This window comes from Rhyacophila brunnea, unplaced genomic scaffold (assembly GCF_057557595.1).
Source record: "Rhyacophila brunnea isolate RB1 unplaced genomic scaffold, BYU_Rbru_1.0 scaffold_5, whole genome shotgun sequence".
NCBI classification, from domain to species: Eukaryota; Metazoa; Arthropoda; class Insecta; order Trichoptera; family Rhyacophilidae; genus Rhyacophila; species Rhyacophila brunnea.
Genome location: NW_028233170.1, coordinates 30,928,539 through 30,948,456, shown reverse-complemented (window position 1 = coordinate 30,948,456; position 19,918 = coordinate 30,928,539). Strand labels below are relative to the sequence as shown.

Genomic DNA, 19,918 nt, shown 5'->3' with positions numbered 1-19,918 from the left:
TAATGATATTACATGTGTACGGGTACTTGAAAGTTTTCTAGACTCGTCTTTTCTCTAACCTTTTAACACCTACGGACCACTGAAAAAAGGGGAAACGTTTTGAGGAAATAAAAGATATTATTTATATAGTACGATCTGAATTTTCCGGATATAAGTACCTTAAATACCATAAATGATAAAGATATCTGTGAAATTTTCAAACAATATAATATTAAAACGGGTTTTGAAGATTTTATTGGAATTTTTAGCATATGCATTTGGGCGCCAAAAATTAAATGGTGGCCCGCAGATCACCAGTTGTGAAACACTGTTCTAGAGCATATTGTTGATGAACTAAAATAATCAAAGATTATAAAGTGTAATTTAAATGATATTGTTTTAATTACGTTAATCATGTGACCAAACAGTATAATAATTAATTATGTTAATTTCTGCTAATTATTTTGCTACTGTTGATAGTCATTTCGATTGTCACACCATTATCAAGATAACAAACACAAAGAATTCGTCTCTCAATTATTACTTATAGAAGGAGATGAAATCTCTTGTTCATTCTAGTAATTGAAATTATTCACAATGATAAGTATTTTATATTGTCAACAAACGGTATGGCTGATCTTCTAAAAAAAAATAAATAGTGTAGGTACACGTTAAATAAAAATGCTAATGATGAATAAACTGTTTAATATTTAGGTCAGAGCGTCCAATTGCAAAGGGCGGGAGCAGGTCAAGGTGGTCCGGGTGCGACGGCAGGTCTTGTTCAAGTCTCAGCCGGCGGTCTCCTCCAGCAGGCCAGTCTTCCCGTTCAATTCCCTGTCTCCACTTCCAACGGACAAACCGTCTACCAGACTGTCCACTTTCCCATTCAAGCCTTTGCCCAGTCTCCGCACTCGCAGATGGTGCCCAATCAGATGCAGATTATACCACAGTTAACTCAGGTTATTATAAATGTTACTTTTATTAGAAACCTTATGCAGTTAACTGATTCACTTTGAAATTGATACTTCACATTCTCTTGTACGGCAGAAGGACAACAATATCTACAGGAATTAAATTAAAAACACAAAATCACATTGTGAAGAGTTATCACTAGATAGGCACCGGTAGAATCTCAATCCATGTCCGTGCATTTTTATCAGCTTGGTTGATGGGAGAAAATCCCCCAGGAACGGAATAAGACGCAGGTCTCAAGAACACGTTTAGTGGTTAATCACCATTTGTGCATTCTATACGCACTATGTCCACGGCCAGGCCAGTCCGGTCCAGGCATATAATGTATTTGCGAGGAAGATGCGTGGTTCGGTGCTCTAGCATTGGGTTTATCGCCAGATGGGAGGTCCTCGCCCTAGATGCCTGTCATTCACTGCATCAGACGTCTTCAAGCTGATTATTCCTTCGAGCCAACTCCTCTGTTGCGTCTAGAAAGATTTTCTTGATTTATTTTGACTGGAAAATGATTAGGGTACGGTACGATCATATTATATTAAGCGTTTTTGAAAACTTTTTTATACTCTTTTGAAGTTGCTGTGTCGTGCTTGAGCTTTGGTGGGAAGATAATATGGCGATGGTACCGGAAGCCACAGTTGACTAAAGCAGAGGAGAGTATTAGAAATTGATGATAAATACACATTAACTTAAACCGCAGAATGGAGGTTATATTGGCAAAGCTTTTTTTTACGAGAATGGTTGTTGGTGATGTGAAATAAATATGTTAATATTATTTTCTTAAAGTCTTAATTTTTTTCTTAGATGCAGCCTCAACCACAGGTGGCCAATCTGATCTCTCCTTCCGGACAAATCCAGCAGATTCAACTTTCGTCCATCGCTAATCTACAGGTAAAAAAATATGTTATTTCGTAGAGGTGGGTGACTTCTATTACGTGGCTACATCAAAATAAAAATGACAGGAAATATGGTTTAAAATTATGATGATTATGATTTTCAAATTTCTTCCATCTCATTTTACATGTAACTTCGTGTGCATGTATTTTAATACGTTTCAAATATATACATAATATGGTGACTAGGAAATTCACATGTGGTTTTTCCATCAATATATTATATATTATACCAGTAGTATTTGGATCCCGGGCATGGGTATCTGTCTTAACATTGTTTTCTACTTTTTTTTAAACCATAAATAGAGGTCACGCAAATGGCTAACAACAATACTTTCCTAACAGAGTATATCGAAAATCTTCCATATTTATGTTCCGGATTAGAGCATTTATATTACTTCGTTAACTTATACATTCTTTACTAAAAAATACTATAAGTTGTGTGCTTATCTTGATTGCAAACTAACACGGTGGGGTTGTGGTGTGGTGTGTGGTGGATTGCAGACGAATGGTGGCTCACAGCAGGGAAATGTCGGTGTACCGGGGAATGGTAACGGACCTACTACCATTACACTTCAGGTCCGTCTTGACTATGCTTTTGTCTTTTCCATATTAACATTGTTCTCAAAAGTTTCATATTTCTAACATTGCGAACTACTATTTCAAGATCATTATCATATTATATAGCCAATGCATCCCTAGTATTTATACCAAGCAAATCTTCTGTAAATAAATTCTTCATAAGTGGAGTTATTACTTTGATAAATTCAGTTAGAACAATATTGATATCTCTATATAGTCAGTAATATATATAGTCATGTATCTATTTATTTTTTATGTTCATTCATCATTGTTTCATTGTCATTATCTACGAACCCAAAAGAGGTCTCAATGGATATTACAGGATACATGTCTAGATATGGTTAAAACATAATTTATATAATTGGTAGTTTAAAATTTCAGATATAATAATAGTTTAGGTTTGTAGTACCAAGTTGCGTATTACTAAAACTTTTCTTCTTGGAGCTACACAAGGTCGTTAAATCCAACTCAACACTATCTCGAGGTCGACCATTTCTTCGTTTGCCTTCCGGCTTCCCGAATGTTAGTTTCTGTGTCATGCGTGTTTCGTCCATTCTGTGTACATAACCCAGCCATCTAAAGGCATCCCAGGTTGGCGGACAGTACAATGTGCAAGCTCATGTACAAAGTGTATTGTATCATCTCCACCCTGTCGTTGATAAGCCCGAAGATACTGCGCAGCACGCTCCGTACAAATGTGCACAGCACTCTTTCTATGTTTTTGGCCATGCATCAGGTTTCGAGCCATACTGGTCTTATTAGTCTTTTGTACAAGATGCAAGTGTCAGTTCATTGCCTTGGAATGTTGCATCTTCATTAGACCGAGGTGAAATTTGTTGATTGGCACAATTCTTTTCTTAATTTTTATTTCTAGGCTACTCTCACTATTAATGGAGAATCCTCAGGTATACGAAGTTATTGACCATTCCAAAAACATTGTTGTCCACCCTGAAAGTATCAGTGTCTATATTAAATTTGGTTTTTTCAACATTAGTAGTTTACTGGCATTTTCTTATAACGTCCACAAATATTTCTCTAACAACATTTTCATTCTGGCCTGTGATGTCAATGTCATTACTGTTTATTGTTAAAATCAATAATCATAAATTGTTTTGTCATTACATGAATAGTAAACACAAAAAATATTAACATTAATCGATATTGCCGATATAATAATGAAACATGATACATAGAATAATTTATAATAATTTGTATTTATTACTCAGTCTTCATCACATATAAAATACATCTTATAAATAATTACAAGTCACCGATGAATCTCTTGAAAAGATGATAGAATACAGTAATATTACGAAGTTACGCGATAGGTGGGTCTGACGAAAATTGCTTAAGTCGAATTCGCGTAAGTTGGGGTACAACTTTACATAAACATATAAAGTTTGTTTTATTAGGACCAAGGACTAACAAAAACACTAGTTTAGAAGAAAAATATTTAATATAATTGCAATTCTTTGTACATAGGTGTACAAAATTTAAAAAAAATAAAAGAGTACATAAAAAAGTTATTACTATGTCGATGGTTTCATAAAATCTAACAAATTCGTGTGACGACACACCGCCTTCTTATTTTCACGCAGATTGTCTTTGTGGCAAGCTAATAATTTTTTAATTCCCTGCTTTGTAGCTATAACGCGTTCTTTGTCTGTTTTCTAAAATTTTTAAGCCCTTTTGAATTGAGCTGAGACCTTCTGTCAAGCATGCAATTGTCATGTGTTTTTCTGGCGGAATTAGGTCTGAAGTGTCGGATAACGAACCGCGTAACTCCGAATTCGCGTAAGTGTGGTACATATTACTGTAATATTAAAGGTACATTTATTTTCGGTACAGATAAAGTCATCAAAGAGTTGGATTTTTTTAATACAGTTTACAATCGTATACGCTTAAATTGATTTTGATCCAATATAATTATACAGGATATTTATGGTTGGTATGGTATCTTTGAAATACGATTAGATGAAACCTTGTTTTGAAAATATGTAAGTGCGTATTGTTGACGACTTGGTTTTTATTTTTAACGACTTTTTGCTTCCCAGTCATTGTTAAGTCTAATAATGTAATTATTTAGTGGAAACATGGCTTGTCACCGCCTCATAAACATATTTATTAGAAAAATCACAAAAAATTGTTTCAAGAGATCTATTCCAACATAACTTTCATATCCGAAATCATTAAAAATTGGAATAAAAATGCTATGGTATATTCCAAGCGTTATGTATCTCATGATATGCAACATTAAAAATGAGTCGTATAGTATCAAAAGTAGATCTGTGCGTTATTCATCATTTCGAGAAAATGACGAAAAACTTTTGTTGATTTTTTAGTGTTATAATAGCATGAAATATGTTTCTACATTTAGAAATTAGAAATTCAATTCAAATTCAACACTTCTACTTTTGTTTCCAAAGTATTGAACAGTTCTAATTCTGATACCAAGCCCTATTTTCCATCACAATTTTATACCACACAGATATGATTTTGATTCGAATATTATATTGCTAGTCGTACATTATGGTCAGAAGAATAATTTGGCATACTAAATAAACTAAATTTCGATATATTTGCGACAGTTCTTCTTTTGATACTATACGACTCAAATAGTATTTGCTAATATTGCCTCTAGTGATCGTGATATGTCTGCCAGCTGTCACATTATGGAAAATATTTAGTTGTAACTATTACTTAAAATATTTTCAATAGATTAGAATGGCAATGTACTTTGACATAGACGTTATTATGTGGAATTACATTCATATTTTCATTATAATACGGCCCAGAAAAATGATGAAAAATTGTTATGGTGTTAAGCACATAGTTAGAATAGATATGCAATGCAGGCGTTGTTACAAGTTATGTATTTCCAATCTCATAATATTCAGTTCAAATTGATTAAAAAATAATTACATATAATTTATTAGTACTTTAAATTCAATCTGAGGGTCGTATTCACATTGAGCTTTACCTTGATTTAGACCGGGAAGAATAAGATTACCCTGCTTACCATGCTTATGCTTTCATAAAAGAGTCCCCCCCGTCTTCCCAAGTAAATAATGTATTTGAAATTGCTGGGTATAAATAGGCACTGCCCACTCAAAACCAGCAAGCGACGACTTCCATGGGAGAGTCTGGCAACGGACAGCAAACTATAAACATTGGCACGCCCAACGGACCGCATATCACTGTGATCCCCACAAACACAACAAATGTTCGTACAGGAAATATTATTCAGGTATCATCTATGGTGATTGTTGTCCGCTAGTGAAATGGATTATTATGCTTTCTCTTTGGTACTTTTGCACTATTCACTTTATTATTCATGCAAGCTATACTTTGGTTCTTGATTCATTCTCACAAACCGCATAAATATTTTATTGTATTTCATTGATAGGTGTTTATTTTCCACTTGTTATTTTTTTAGTACACAATTTAGAAACCTTGATGACATAATATTAGAGGAGCATATAAATTGGCATTGTATTATATTTTATTTTCAATTATATCTGAGGTCTTAGGTTAAATTAATCCAAAACTGATATTTTTCATTAGACCGAGTTACAACCTTTAAATTCTTTCCGTGAACCGAGATAATAAACAGTAATGGTAAATTCTATAAAACTGATCATTAACTTTATACCTACCTCTCTACCTATCTAGAAATCACTAATTTTGCATTTATCTTCAATTAACCAAAGTCAGCAGATATTATATTTATAGTAATATGTAGGTACTTATATTTTCATGTTGATTTATACTAACTAAAATCATCATACCAGTTTACTTCATTTGTTATTCATGTTTGCCATATCGTCGCTGTAGGATTGGTTTGTCGAATAGACCAATTGTCAAATGTTCAGGAGATGAAAAACAAATGTCTTTATCCTATATTTAAATACATGGAGGTATTTAAATTGTTGTTTTTACAGTATATGCATGCTGTATTCATTACAAAGTAATTTAAAGAAAAGGATGGTTCTGGTCCACTTAGATACAAAAAATCATTCTGCATTAAAAGGTCGATTTCGACAAAAAAACGGATATTCGACAAACCAATCCTATAGCGACGATATGCCATCTGAAGAATAAAAGGGCTACACTAGACATCTTGGTCTGGTCATAAATTTCAATCTGTCATAGACAGGTGAATGTGGTTGAAAAATGAACTCTACCTACATGGCAATAAGGGTGCGTATTGCAAATTTGCATTCACGTCTTTGACCTATTTTGCTAACATGTTTACTTGTATATAATATTTAGATGTATGGCGGAGTCATAGAATTTTTTTTTTTTCGTAAGTATATTGTTGTAGTAGATTCTTCATTTTCTGTTTATATTAACTGTCATTTTATCTACATTTATTGATTTGTTGTGGTAATGTTTGTTATTTCGTGTAAATAATACTTAAGTTTTTTTGTGTTGATAGGGCAAATGCTGTATTCATTTTTGTAGTTTTATAAGGATAAAATTTGTTGGCAGAGAGAAAATTAGAATGTCTGCCGCTTTTTGAAAATCCACATCTTGTTTTTATCACAGTGTGTTTCATCCAGAGCAGGGATCCATTGGGTTCAGTGAATGATTAACAATCGTTCCTCGCCTGTTGAGATAGTTCAATTTCTATGTTTATTTTAATGTGATTTTGATATTATTAATTTGAATACAGTAGACAATATTATGTATGTATCCATTAATGTAGCCAATTGGTTCTATGTGTGGACGGTAGTGTTATTCCGAACATAGCATAGTAATGTAAAATTTGTATTCAGATGCCGACACTGCAGTCGTTTCAATATCACAACATCCCCGGGCTGGGGAACGTACAAGTGATCCCGGCCAATGTGCTGGGACAATTGGGGCAGCTGGGACAGATCGGTCAGCTGGGCCAACTGCAGCAGATTTCTCAGATGGGGCAAGTCACTGCCATACAGCAAGCACAGCAGCCTACCACGCAGATTATCGGTTCGCTCATTTTTCTTACCATACCCTATACATGTAATATCAATAAACACTCCCATTACTGTAATGTCACCTTAGGTTACCCAGCCCATTGAACTGCAATTATTTCAGTTAATATGCATTTCATCATCTTCATATTATTTCGGCTACTCCTAGAATCCGCCTGCAGTGCCTGAAGATGATGAAACGCAAAACCCGGGGCGCACAAAACGACTCAAATGGAATAGTACAAAACTTGAATCCATTAGAATTTAAATTCAAATTCCATCAAGTACCTTGTGTCGATAGTACATATTAATATAATAATATTGCATCTACATAATTAACACGTTGATCGCCATGGGAGTCACCGGTGGCCGGCACTGGGTTAGTCCAAGATAGCCGTGGGGGTCGACGGTGACCGGCAAGGACGACCTACGTTTGAGTTGATTTTCAGCGCCGGCGGGCACGCGCGCCGAGTATTATCCTATATGAGGTGGCCGGCATGGCTCTTCTGTATGTTAATGCAGCTTGGCCTGAGAATATTCTTTCAAAGTAACGAAAGATAGGCTCACTAATGTAAAGAATGTACGTAATGAAAAAAAAAGTTTTCCTTTTAAATTGTAAATGTGTTTTTATTGATATAAAAATTAAATAGATTATAAAAATGTAAGTTATAAAAATTATGTAAATAATAAAAAAATAGAATTATAAAAATGATTATAATGTACGTATACGTATATTTCCAGTTTATGTGTATCCAGGTATTATAGTACCTAATTTGAAAACTTTTATTCCGTATTTGTGCCTTTTCTGTTTATTATATTATAAATATAATTCAACCTCGAAATGGCACCATGCCCTCGTCAACACATATGGACAGGTGACCGGCGAAATGGCCTGCCCGGCGCAATATAATAAATTAACCTGTTGGCGCCGCGACGGACACATGAGGTCGGCACATCATAAAAACCAATATTTATGTAAAAAAATCATCAAAATGAAAAAAAACATTATATTCTTTCATAACCTATCAAATAATACCTTAGATACAAATAATCATTTTTTTTTTTAACTATTTTATGTAAAACCAGTTGGCGATCAATGTGTTAAAATGTTATTATTTTCAAAATCGATAGTATTATCGCTCGATTATCCGACAACTACTATAATCCGCCGTTATTTTTATTGGTTGAAAGCACAAAATCAAGCTCTATAATTCGCCGGTATTCGATTGTCAAATTCAGTAGTCCGCCGCGTACAAGTATACAACGCAGACGAGACGGGTTTATTTTGGAAACTCCTCCTTCGTAAAACGTATGTTCATCGCGAAGAAAGTAATGTAGGTACCAGGGAGGAAAGTGCCCAAGGACCGCATCACAATTATGCCGTGCTCCAATGCAACCGGGACACACAAACTGAAGCTTTTGGTCATAGGGTTAACTTAGTTTATATGAATAATTTAGTAAATACTTGATTTTGATTATAAATAAAACCGTAATTTGCTAGTACAAATTTCTCAAAAAAACTATTTTTACGAAATACCTTTTTTAATTTTTACCATATTTTGTCTATGTACTTTTATCCACTGCTTTCACTTATTGGACACTTGTCTGGTTTTTGGGGTGGTGAATTACTGGGATTACTGAGAGAGTACTGAATTATAATTGATAGATATCTATCGGATTTTTTTTATCTGTCATAAATCATAAATGCACATTGCAAACAGAGCATCGCATTCCATTATGAACAAAAGAGATCGGGTTAAAAGTATACGTGACAAAGAGAGATAAACTCAATTATTGTGAGAAAGAGATATGAAAGTATAGTGCGAAAACATCTTCTTGGCTATGTGTTAAAACTGTGAACTAACATGCTCCGCCCACTTTTAACCGCACTTCCATTATAAACTAACAAGCTCCTCCCATTTAGTTAACAACAGCGCCTAGACGCGTAGCCAAGAAGATGTTTTCGCACAGTAGGGTGTGACATCAAGATGGTATTGTAGGCTGTAAGAATACTCGTATAATTATAATAAAGTTTTGGTGCTTTTTTGATTATTTTATAGATAAAACAAAATGGCAAATAATGATGGTGAAACCTTTTTAGATAGACATATTTATGTTCCATTTTACCTACTGTAATTTCGTATTATATACCCCAAGGTTACCGGGATGGATGGAATTTATTAGCATCGTAGAGAGAAGGTTAATTTCAATTATATTATTTCTCCGAATATTTTTGTGTCAATCGAATCAAATGTTACTTTAAAAAGTATGCGTCGGTTGAACTGGATTTATTAATTTCCTAATATTAATTATGGACTACAATTTATTGTATCAGCTTTAAATGATTTTTATAACCTAACACAGGATGGGGATATTTTTCAACAGAAAATTTTTTTGATACCAAGTAAGTACTGTTATTCCATCTGGAAACTTTCTAAAGTGCGATAGGTGATTATTATATTACAAGTATATTGCAAAAAATCTCAGGAAGGAAGGGTTACCGATAGCAGTCTTGGTATCATTTAGCCCATATTAGATTCTTAATATTTTTTCTGTTTATATTCATACTGATTTTTTTTATTAGTTTAGTCACAGAGAATCGCTTTATGTAAAAAACGTATTTCGAAAAATTGGCATTTAGGATAGTTTAGAATTGAATAGACAATTTATTTCATGGAAATCTCATTTAATTCAAAATAATATTTTATGGTGTATATGGTTTTATTTTATATCATGTCAATTTTTGTTATTCTGATAATTATGTCCTTGTAATAATTTCTTCTTTACAAAATTTGTTAATTTTCGTTTATGGCAATAATATTTTTATCGTACGGACGGTAAAACAGATTCCATTCGTCCCAGTCGGTAAGTGTCAAACAAATTAATGTGCCAATGCCAAACTCCAATCGAAATGTGTAAAATATTGTCTGCTGCTGCAAACAATATTTTTGAATATTCGTGCTTAATTATATTCTCATCGTTTCTTTTAAATCAATGTACTGATTTTTTCGACAATATATCCGTACATTTTTATAGAATTGTATGAATTCTGTAATTCGCTAGCAAACTCTTGCTTGTCTTTTGAAATGGAAGTGTAGTTAAACATTACAAACTTTGTGCATATTACTGCGATGGCTAATCAGGTATCCACATAAATCGAGAATATTATCAACATCTATAAAGTTAGCTTACATAAATGCATTTAAAGAAGGCGATAATGGATAATAAGAATTTTGTAGATGAAGCTGGGGACATCAGCTTGGCTAGATTATCATGCAAGCCAATAAAATCTCTTCAAGGTAAACACAAGTTTATAAGCATATGATAACGGTCATAATATGTCATTTACATTATGTACTCTCGAAGATGTAGCATATAACTGTGAAAATGTGTTTACGAGGATTGGTTGTTATCCACTTCAATCCTCGGAAACACAATTACATGATCTTGAGTTACGTGTAGAGTATAGATTAAAAAGAATGATGCGTCAAAATGTGGGTAATTGTGCCACGGAGGTGGACACGAGCTTTTATAATTATTTTTTTTACCAAAACAGTTTATTCCATGTAGACAATTATAATAAATACCTTTTTCTGTCGGCGCATCGGCTTTTCGATCCAATAATCGTTAATTGAAAATTTCAAATTTTCATACATTTTGATACACCATTATCACAAACTAAGATTATATGAGGTAATATTAGGTTGGGTTAGGTTAGGTTAGGTTAGGTTTGGTTTGGTCTAAAAAGAAAGTTGTAAAATTTCATGTCCACCTCTCCGGCACATTTACCAAAATGTGTTATGAATTTTGAGCAGAATTTTATATGTACCTATCAATTTTATTGGCTCTCCAAAATTATACTTAATTATAAAATATTTTTTGTTAGTTATTAGTTTTGTATATTTTACTGAATGGAACATTGAATGTACATTTTTATTATTTGAATGAAACGAGTCAGCGGATGATAACATCAGTCGGTTTGCTTCGTTCCAGGGCAGCAGATACAGCAGGACCCACTAGACCCGGGCAAGTGGCAGGTGGTGGGAGTGGGGGTGGGGGGCGGCGCGGGAGGGGGCGGGGCCTCGCCCGAACAGCCTCCCCCTCCCCCTTCAGCAAACACCCCCACGCACACACACACCAACACCAGCACCCACATCTTGGCTAACAACTCGCAGCAACCGCAGGCCGTCAAGAAGCGCATAGTCAGGGTCGCCTGCTCTTGCCCCAACTGCGTTCAGGGTGACCGGTACGTTGCCCCTTCTACTCTTCACTTTTGATTGCTCATTCCACACCCCCTATTCTGTATTGTTAGGCAAATTGAGATTTCATATTCATTCAAGGATATTATTCATACAAAGTGGTAATGGAAAATATGATAATATTTTGGTACGAAAACTTCAAATACGAAAGCCAGGATGAGCAGCGCTATTCGATGATATCATTGTCATGCAGACAAAAGTCACTATGTATTAGGAAAATGAAAATTTTGGCAAATAAGGTGAATTATTAAAATTTTCCTTGGTTTTTTTACGACTGATGGTTGGTAATTTAACACGTTGAATCAACCCTTCAGATCACAGATCTTCAGAACGCACATTGAAATAGTTATCTGTCAATTTACTATACTCGGGATTCGAATCTGTTGCTCTTGAAACGGACGCTGTGGCATAATTTGAGGTGCATATTCCTCTTAGAACGTTTAAAGGTATTTGAAAACATATTTTAGAGATACTTACTACTCTCTAATCGCTCAGGTTCAGTATTTTGTACCATTTGATGGCCATAGTCTCTTTAATGAGTATTTTTTACTGATTACATTGGCATTTATCGGTCCCTTAGGGTGAAAGAAATGTATCTCAAATTTTATCAATTTTGAGTTACATATTGGTACGGACATAAAATGACATAGGTGACAAGGAGACTTCTTGTTAATGTCAGTGCCATGTGAATTTACTTATATTTGGGTCTCCTATAAAGTAGACAATAATCAGATACGTTTCTTTGACCCTAAGAGTCCGATATTTAACGTGTAGTTGCCATTTCTGGTGATGGTTACCTTTGTCTAAATGTCACCGATATAATAACATGGATGTACATAAAATGCTCATCGCAATTGTGGAAATTACACACAAATACTTCGACGGCCGAGACACGTTCCTTGGAAGTTGACAAAATGCCCTTCGTCTTTCGTTTTCGTAACAATTCAATGCAATTTCAATCTCAATTTATTTTTGAAATTGCATTTTACGTATTTAAAAATAATCTGTTTTTCACTGGGAACAGTTTTATGTAGGTCTTAGGATGTTGATTCTTTCCTCAAAATGAGAAAGCTCTTTTGAAAAATTCTTCAGGGTCGACTGTCGGCCGAGTAGTGTCGTTTGTTGAATTTTATTATGCATGCAGGTAGGTGTGTTCATGACTATTATTCTGCATTGGGTTAAAATATGTCCATCTCCAATCGTTTTTTTGCCCAAATTTTACAAAAATAAGGGAAGTGGATTACCTTCTGGGTGTGGCTGTAAGAAGGTATAATTCTCGAGTGTTGGGAAATATGGATATGTTTAAATATATATTATAATATGCATTAAAGTTAGTCACATAAACCAAAACGTGCAGTCAATGCTGGTAATATTTGAGAAAATTACCCTTGTATTTCTTGCTTTCTGACAGTCATTAAGTCGTAAACCACAACTGCATTCGTAGTCTTGATCAATGGCGACATTGCACCATAATCAAAAAGCCATTTTAGCTAAATATATAACAAGCAACCATACTATAAATGTAGTAATATCTTTGCACTAAACCATCAATATGATCTAAGGCACTGTATTTTGTCACAAAAAATATAATTGAAATATCTATGTTAATCTGTTTACCGCAATGGGGTGTGATTGCTTTGCTGTGCTCATGGAGACACCTTTACAAAACGAAAATCGTACATTGCCCACCTTCTATTTCAGCAGACCAGCATCATAACGATATACAATCTCATTGGCTGAAAACCACTCCATACTATTTAATACCAATATGCCGATCAATGAATGGCCTCGAATGCTTTACGAACTGTCAGAAAATGTGTATGCATCGATCTATATGAATTTAGCTAAAGGCTGGAAGGAATTTATCGGCAGTTTGCCGAATAACAGGATTTTCTGTATAGCGTGTTGTATAGTCCAATTAAGTGAACAAAATCTGTACAGTTTCCGGTTACAGACCCATTATGTATATTGACAATAATTTGACAACTAAAACTTAATTCGGTTGCTTTTACTCTTTTTGGGAAATGGGGTAGAATCGGTGGTTGCGCTTGTGGGTGGCGATAGACCAATGTTATTGTCCATAAGTTTTATTATTCAGAACATACCTTAAGAATTTTCTGTCATGATTTAGGTATTTTAATAGTATTCTACGCAATGTTGAAGCAATATTATTATCAATGACATACCCACCCACCCGTGTCACCTATATTGTACAAATTAATCAAGTGCATGATCATAATATATTTTTGTTATTTAGTTTTCTTTGCAGCCAAGCAATATTTATTATTTGATTTGTCATATTATTATAGTTTATTGAATACTTGGGAATGGGAGTGGTTTTATCAACGTGTACAATTGAAATAATCAGTATCATTTTATAATACTGCTGGGGTAATTTGAGATTAATAAATATTTTGATTTGTGATGTATGTACATACTTTTCCCACTATCGTTCAGCGGTGAATTCTTTGTTTTGTGAACTTACAAAGCTAAAATCCTAACTATGTATGTGTTTTGGTACCTACTGTGTCTGTCACTCACAATATTTTCAAAATTTAACCAAATCTTTCAGCCTCAAATGCAAATGAAAGCATGACAATATCAATTTTTCGTAACTGAAAATATATACGGAGAGGAAATGATTAAATGGATTCTGACTTATCTCAATTTTACCTTTATCATTCATTTGTATTAATTTTGTTACATGTATATAAAATTTAGTGTTTTGTATTATTTTATTCACACATGTTTCCGGTACTTCAGCCCGAGTCAATATAATATATCTGATGTTTTATGAAAAGTATTAATTTAAATTTGAACGTATATTATTATTGAACATACATAATTTTGAAAACACTTCTGAGAAAATATATTATAACCAATAGAAAAAATCATTTTCGAAAAAGTATCTACATCTGTTGGGTTTCGCGAGTTAAAATTTGTCGCAATTAAGTATGGCGCCCTTTTAGCATAATGGTCTGTGTGCATGGGCGCGAAACCTGAGAGATGTAGGTTCGATTCCTGAAAATGATTTTTTCTATTGGTTATAATATATTTTCTCAGAAGTGTTTTCAAAATTATGTATGTTCATTAATAATTTGAATGTTACATTCTTAAATCTTGTGAATTATTCGTTGAATAAAAAAAATAGTTAATCAAAAAATAAATTATTATACCAATAAACACATTGATTTCGTATCTGATGGATAAAAACTCTCTAAGTTTCATAATTATTTGCAATCCGTTAAATTGACACTCTATTGAGTAAGTACCCCCAGTCGATAAGACACTCATTTTGAGTAATACACATGGCAATTTCTGATTATTTGATTCTTCAGTGTTAAATAATATGCATGCAAATCTATTTAAATTTAAATGAAATCATTTTTAAATTCTACGCACTAAATATCAGTTATAACGCTTATGCATTATTCTATTATCTGAATAATACTTGCATGTGACACTGCGAACTCTTAACAAGTTTAAAGTCTCAGCCAATTCAAAACTGTCAACTGTCAGTTTGTTCATTTTCTTTTTTGTATATTCTCAAAAATCAGATGTGAAAATGCAGCGGGTCAAAATCCAAGTAATTGTTAATTTGTTGATGATGGTAGCGTGTAACGAATGCAGACATGCTTGAAATGCTTCTTTTGCATTTGTAGAGACGCGGGCAATCGGAAAAAGCAGCACATCTGCCATGTGGCGGGATGCAATAAGGTGTATGGTAAAACGTCTCACTTGCGGGCGCACCTTCGCTGGCATACTGGGGAAAGGCCATTCATTTGCAATTGGCTCTTCTGCGGAAAAAGGTGTGTTGGCTTCCTTCTCAAAATTCATACTCAATTTCTTAGCATATCTTCAAAAATAATTCTTTCGGCTGGAATCAGCATGTTTCGGATCTGTATATTATTACATTTATCATTCGGTGACGAGGAGACAAAACTATCGATTTTCGTTGGAAGTTCACACATTGTTAACTTTGCGCTGCTATACAATGCTTTGCTTGTTATTTATTCGCCTAACAATGAAATAAGGTTTTGTCATTTTTAACATTGGTTTCTGGATCTGGTTCTGCTACCATTCAACATAATATTTGTGTACTTATTTATTCATTATTAAGTTAACATTCAGTATACAAATCTTCAGGTACAGAGATACTAAAATTGCACTGCAATCATAATAATCATTCAGTAAATTCTTCATAATGCTTATTATCTGTATTTACTATCTGATTACTTAATTAAACCAAACTAAAAACCTATTATGTGTACAAATTATAAAATAATAAGCCATATAATCAATGGCGAATCGAGGGTATCCTAAAACTACAACATATTACGAAATTATTAAAGATCACTCCTGTTTATCAAAGAAATTTATTTATAATTATGCGACCTTAATTTTTGTTTTGAAATCATTGCATGAAAAATATTTACATGTTACCTACCTACTGTTCTGTGTTTCCAAAGTTTACGATAACTCTTGCCAATAATAATTTTAATATTATGGTGCACAAGGCATAGGTAAATAATGAGGGCACTCCCATTCATGTTACATGCATTTATCTACATATATCAAACCTGAAGCCATATTATAATCCAGCTTGCACGGCATGTGAAATTAATTGAACTTCTTTTTTTTTGTAAATGATTTCGCCATTAGAATATTACCAATGTCAACTTTTGATTAAATAATATTAACTCTTGGATAATATTGTTTAGATTTACAAGATCTGATGAGCTTCAGAGACATCGGCGGACCCACACGGGCGAGAAGAGGTTCGAGTGTCCCGAGTGCAATAAGAAGTTTATGCGAAGCGATCATCTCTCAAAGCACATTAGAACTCACCAAAGAAGTAGAATTATTGTAAGTATCTTAATCTCACTCTTGAAGCGGCAGCTTACATTTAACTGTCTTTCGTTTAGATGTTAAACTGTCATCCACATTGAACGCTTTGAACATCCAGATTCTGTCGATGAACCAGTCACCGGTACCATTTACGTAATTTGGTTTACCTGAGTGATGAACATAGCACATAATACATATTCCATGCTGCATTTCTATTAATGCTGGCATCTGGAAAAACAGAATAGCTGATGATAGGCTCTCTTAAGCCGGGGGGGTTAGAATGTAGATACAAATAAACAATTATTATCAGAGAGGACGTTAAATGTGGTTTGGGCAAATTTTTATCTGCACTGAAAGAAAAATACACTTTATAGGAAATTTTAGACAGTAACCTCAAACCCGGCTTTATTACATACAAAATATCAAATCAAGATAATGCGAAACTCTCAAATGTGGCTTATTCCATAAGATCGAATTGCGTTATAATGTTGGCTATCAGTTTTAGTATATTAAATTAAGGTAGGTATCAATATTAATTCCTTAAGTACTAACTGACGTCGCAGATCACTACATTATAATGCAATTCGATAAGCATTTCATGTAGCAAGTGCTACATAGTTAAAATTGTCGTGATTCAATAAGATCCCGTAGCTTAATTGGAAAAGCATACTGGTGTGAATCCAGCAGATACAACAAAAAACAGCTAAAAAAGTAATTTTCGGTTTTCGATAAAAACGTGTCAACTTCAATTTGAAAAAACTTGCCTGGATAAAGTCATGATGCCTTGGCTCCGTGGAGCGAAAAAGTTTGATAACCCCTGGTGTATACTAAGAAATAAATTATAATTTATTTGTGTTAAAATAATTTGAAGCTTCATCTGATTATGATGATTGATAGATGGTGATATTATCACCTCCAATCTAAATAATCCTGAAAAAAATTCAATTTGACGAGATCGCATTAGCCTTCTTGTATTTTGGTGTATGTGGCATGTTATGTATATATGGTTAACAAAGTAGGTATCAATTTATTCAATGATTTTTGTTGCAGGAGAGTGCCACCTCGACGCAATCAGTAGAGTCCGACAGCAACGACAGCTGTGACGACAAAATGATGATCACTCTGCACACGGATATCGACGCGGATGAACCGGACACAATTCTTCCCGACTCTGCCGACAACGCTTCTCTATCTAGTTAAATTCACAACAACAATTGATACATTATTTGCCAGTGACGCTTTGTGACTGAGCGCACCGTGAACGGTGACAAGTGACTCTTTAATGACTCCACAAGAGATCTGTGCCTTATTTTAGTGACCGACTATTACCTTTACCCTACGGATTGTTGTTTTAGTAGAATAAATTGCTGATCATTTATTAGTTATATTATAAGGTGTCCTAATAATATTTTTTAACATAACTGCACTTAATGAGTTGTAACCTGATACATAGTCATTTTCCTTTTAAATGCCTATTTTATTAAATAAGTGTCGAATAATTCAATTTAGAATCAGACTATTTACTAATTGGTGAATCAATGGATAATTTGAAACAAACTATTTTTAAACATTTTGTCTTTGTTAACCTTACTTTGATGTTTGTATTTACATATTATGTATATTGTAAATAGTAATTTATTTTTTGTTTATAGTAAATGCTAGTATGACCAAATGTGTATATTTGTAAGATTTCAATATGGAATCAGATTACACTCGCAAAAGACAAAACTTTTTCTGGTTGTTAATGAAAAATATAAAGTTTATTGCATAAGTTTTGATGTCTAGTAAAGCACTTTCTATTTATTTTGTGATGACAGGGTAAAATGATTGATTTTCAGCATTTGCTCAACTACTCGAAAGTTATCCCTTCATACATTATCCTAAGACATGGGCATTGTTTGCATTTTTTATGTGTTATTATACATTTATTATCAACATTGAATTTAAAATGATAAGTGATTGTTAATTAAACCTGAATCCAATCAATAAAACATCTTTTGTGAACGAAGCATTGCTGTTTGAAGCATTACACCTTCTCCTATTAAGATTGAGATTTGTAAGTAAAACTGAAAAAAAGGAGTTAGTAAACCTAATGATTAAATTAGTTTCAAATCATTTTGCAATACAGATTCATTTGTAGCAAACATCACACTCATACTAAATTCATACTCTTAACAGGGAACACTGATAATTTAATTAAATTTAAACAAAACTGGTTAACTTTCATTATTGTTTTAGATTTTCTTTTCATAATTCAATTAAAAAAAATAATAAGTTTTTTCTGTTCCTTTATAATTTAATTACGTTTTAATGGTGTCTAGTCTTTGATAATAACATAATGTCAATTTTATGATTGGTTTTGTTGAACGAATGATAAAACTTAATTCTCATTTGGGCTTAAAAATAATTTTAAAAGATAGTCATTATTAATTAATACTGAAATTAATGAAACACAACAACAGAATCTGGAAAATTGTACATAAGACGATGTGTAGATTGATTTGAAGAATTCGTTTTGACTTTAGCATCATTTGACAAGATGTCTAGTTATTTTGTCTTGTGTATATTCATTTTCTTTACGAAACGCACCCTGTCTACTCTGCTGAGTAGGATGCTCAGTAGCAAAATTCAAAGGAAACATAATTTCTAATTGGTCTGCTAAGGTCGATGGGGGGACGCACCTTTGTGAGTTGAACCAATTATAGATGATTACATTGTATCTTGTATAATTTAAAAAAACTATTTCTAATAAAATAGGTAGATTATCAGGTAAAATTAGTATTTATTCCTTGAAAATATGACTGGGACCACGATACAACGAATAATGATCTAAATATGTGTTTGGAATAATATATATCCATGGATGTTTTCATTTTTAATTCTTTTAATATTCAAATTTTTTGAAACCTTCCTACAATTGTTTTGAAAAGTTTCTTTTATTGTTTATTATATTGTCTTTTTTAAGAATTTTACCTTGTGGTTTATAATTATTGTTTGATATTTTTGAAATTCATCTAGTCACTGGAACGTAATATGCAAAATAAACAATATCTTTAACATCGTAGTTGATTAAATTAAAGATGTTTTAAATTATTTTCATAACCCACTTACGCGGCACACTGCGTACGGCACGTTTCATGCGTTTTTTTAAGTGCGATTAGTTACATGCATCAGTGAGTTTTGCACCATTTAAATACACAAAAATTCTAACCGCGCGCGACGCAACACGACATGCCACGTGCGGCATGTTGCGTCAGTGGGTCACGGGTTTAGATGAAATGTATTTCAGTGACATAATATGTAGAAGCCATTTACTGGCAAAGTTTATTATAAATTATTTGTAGTTGCTCTAGTCAACTATTACTTAAAATCTTTACATTGTGTGGTAGTGTTACCAACACAGTACTGTTTTCAATTCATGTTTATTAATGAGCTG

The 19,918-nt window shown here is 33.3% G+C and overlaps 1 protein-coding gene across 7 annotated transcripts in view; it reads left to right on the top strand.

The window, feature by feature from the left end:
- Nucleotides 1–19,298, top strand: part of LOC147066278 (uncharacterized) — a 32,677-nt gene extending 13,379 nt beyond the window's left edge. For 5 of the 7 annotated variants that reach the window (XM_085956005.1, XM_085956004.1, XM_085956008.1 and 2 more), the window contains exons 8-14: nt 694–938; nt 1,750–1,836; nt 7,199–7,391; nt 11,369–11,621; nt 15,297–15,443; nt 16,356–16,500; nt 17,533–18,736. In XM_085956005.1, the coding sequence (XP_085812131.1) occupies nt 694–938; nt 1,750–1,836; nt 7,199–7,391; nt 11,369–11,621; nt 15,297–15,443; nt 16,356–16,500; nt 17,533–17,682 (1,220 nt within the window). In that variant the 3' untranslated portion in view covers nt 17,683–18,736. Of the gene's footprint in view, nt 1–693; nt 939–1,749; nt 1,837–7,198; nt 7,392–11,368; nt 11,622–15,296; nt 15,444–16,355; nt 16,501–17,532 lie in introns of all 7 variants that reach the window. The other 2 variants (XM_085956010.1, XM_085956009.1) reach the window with 1 other exon arrangement.
- Nucleotides 19,299–19,918: the final 620 nt, after the last annotated feature.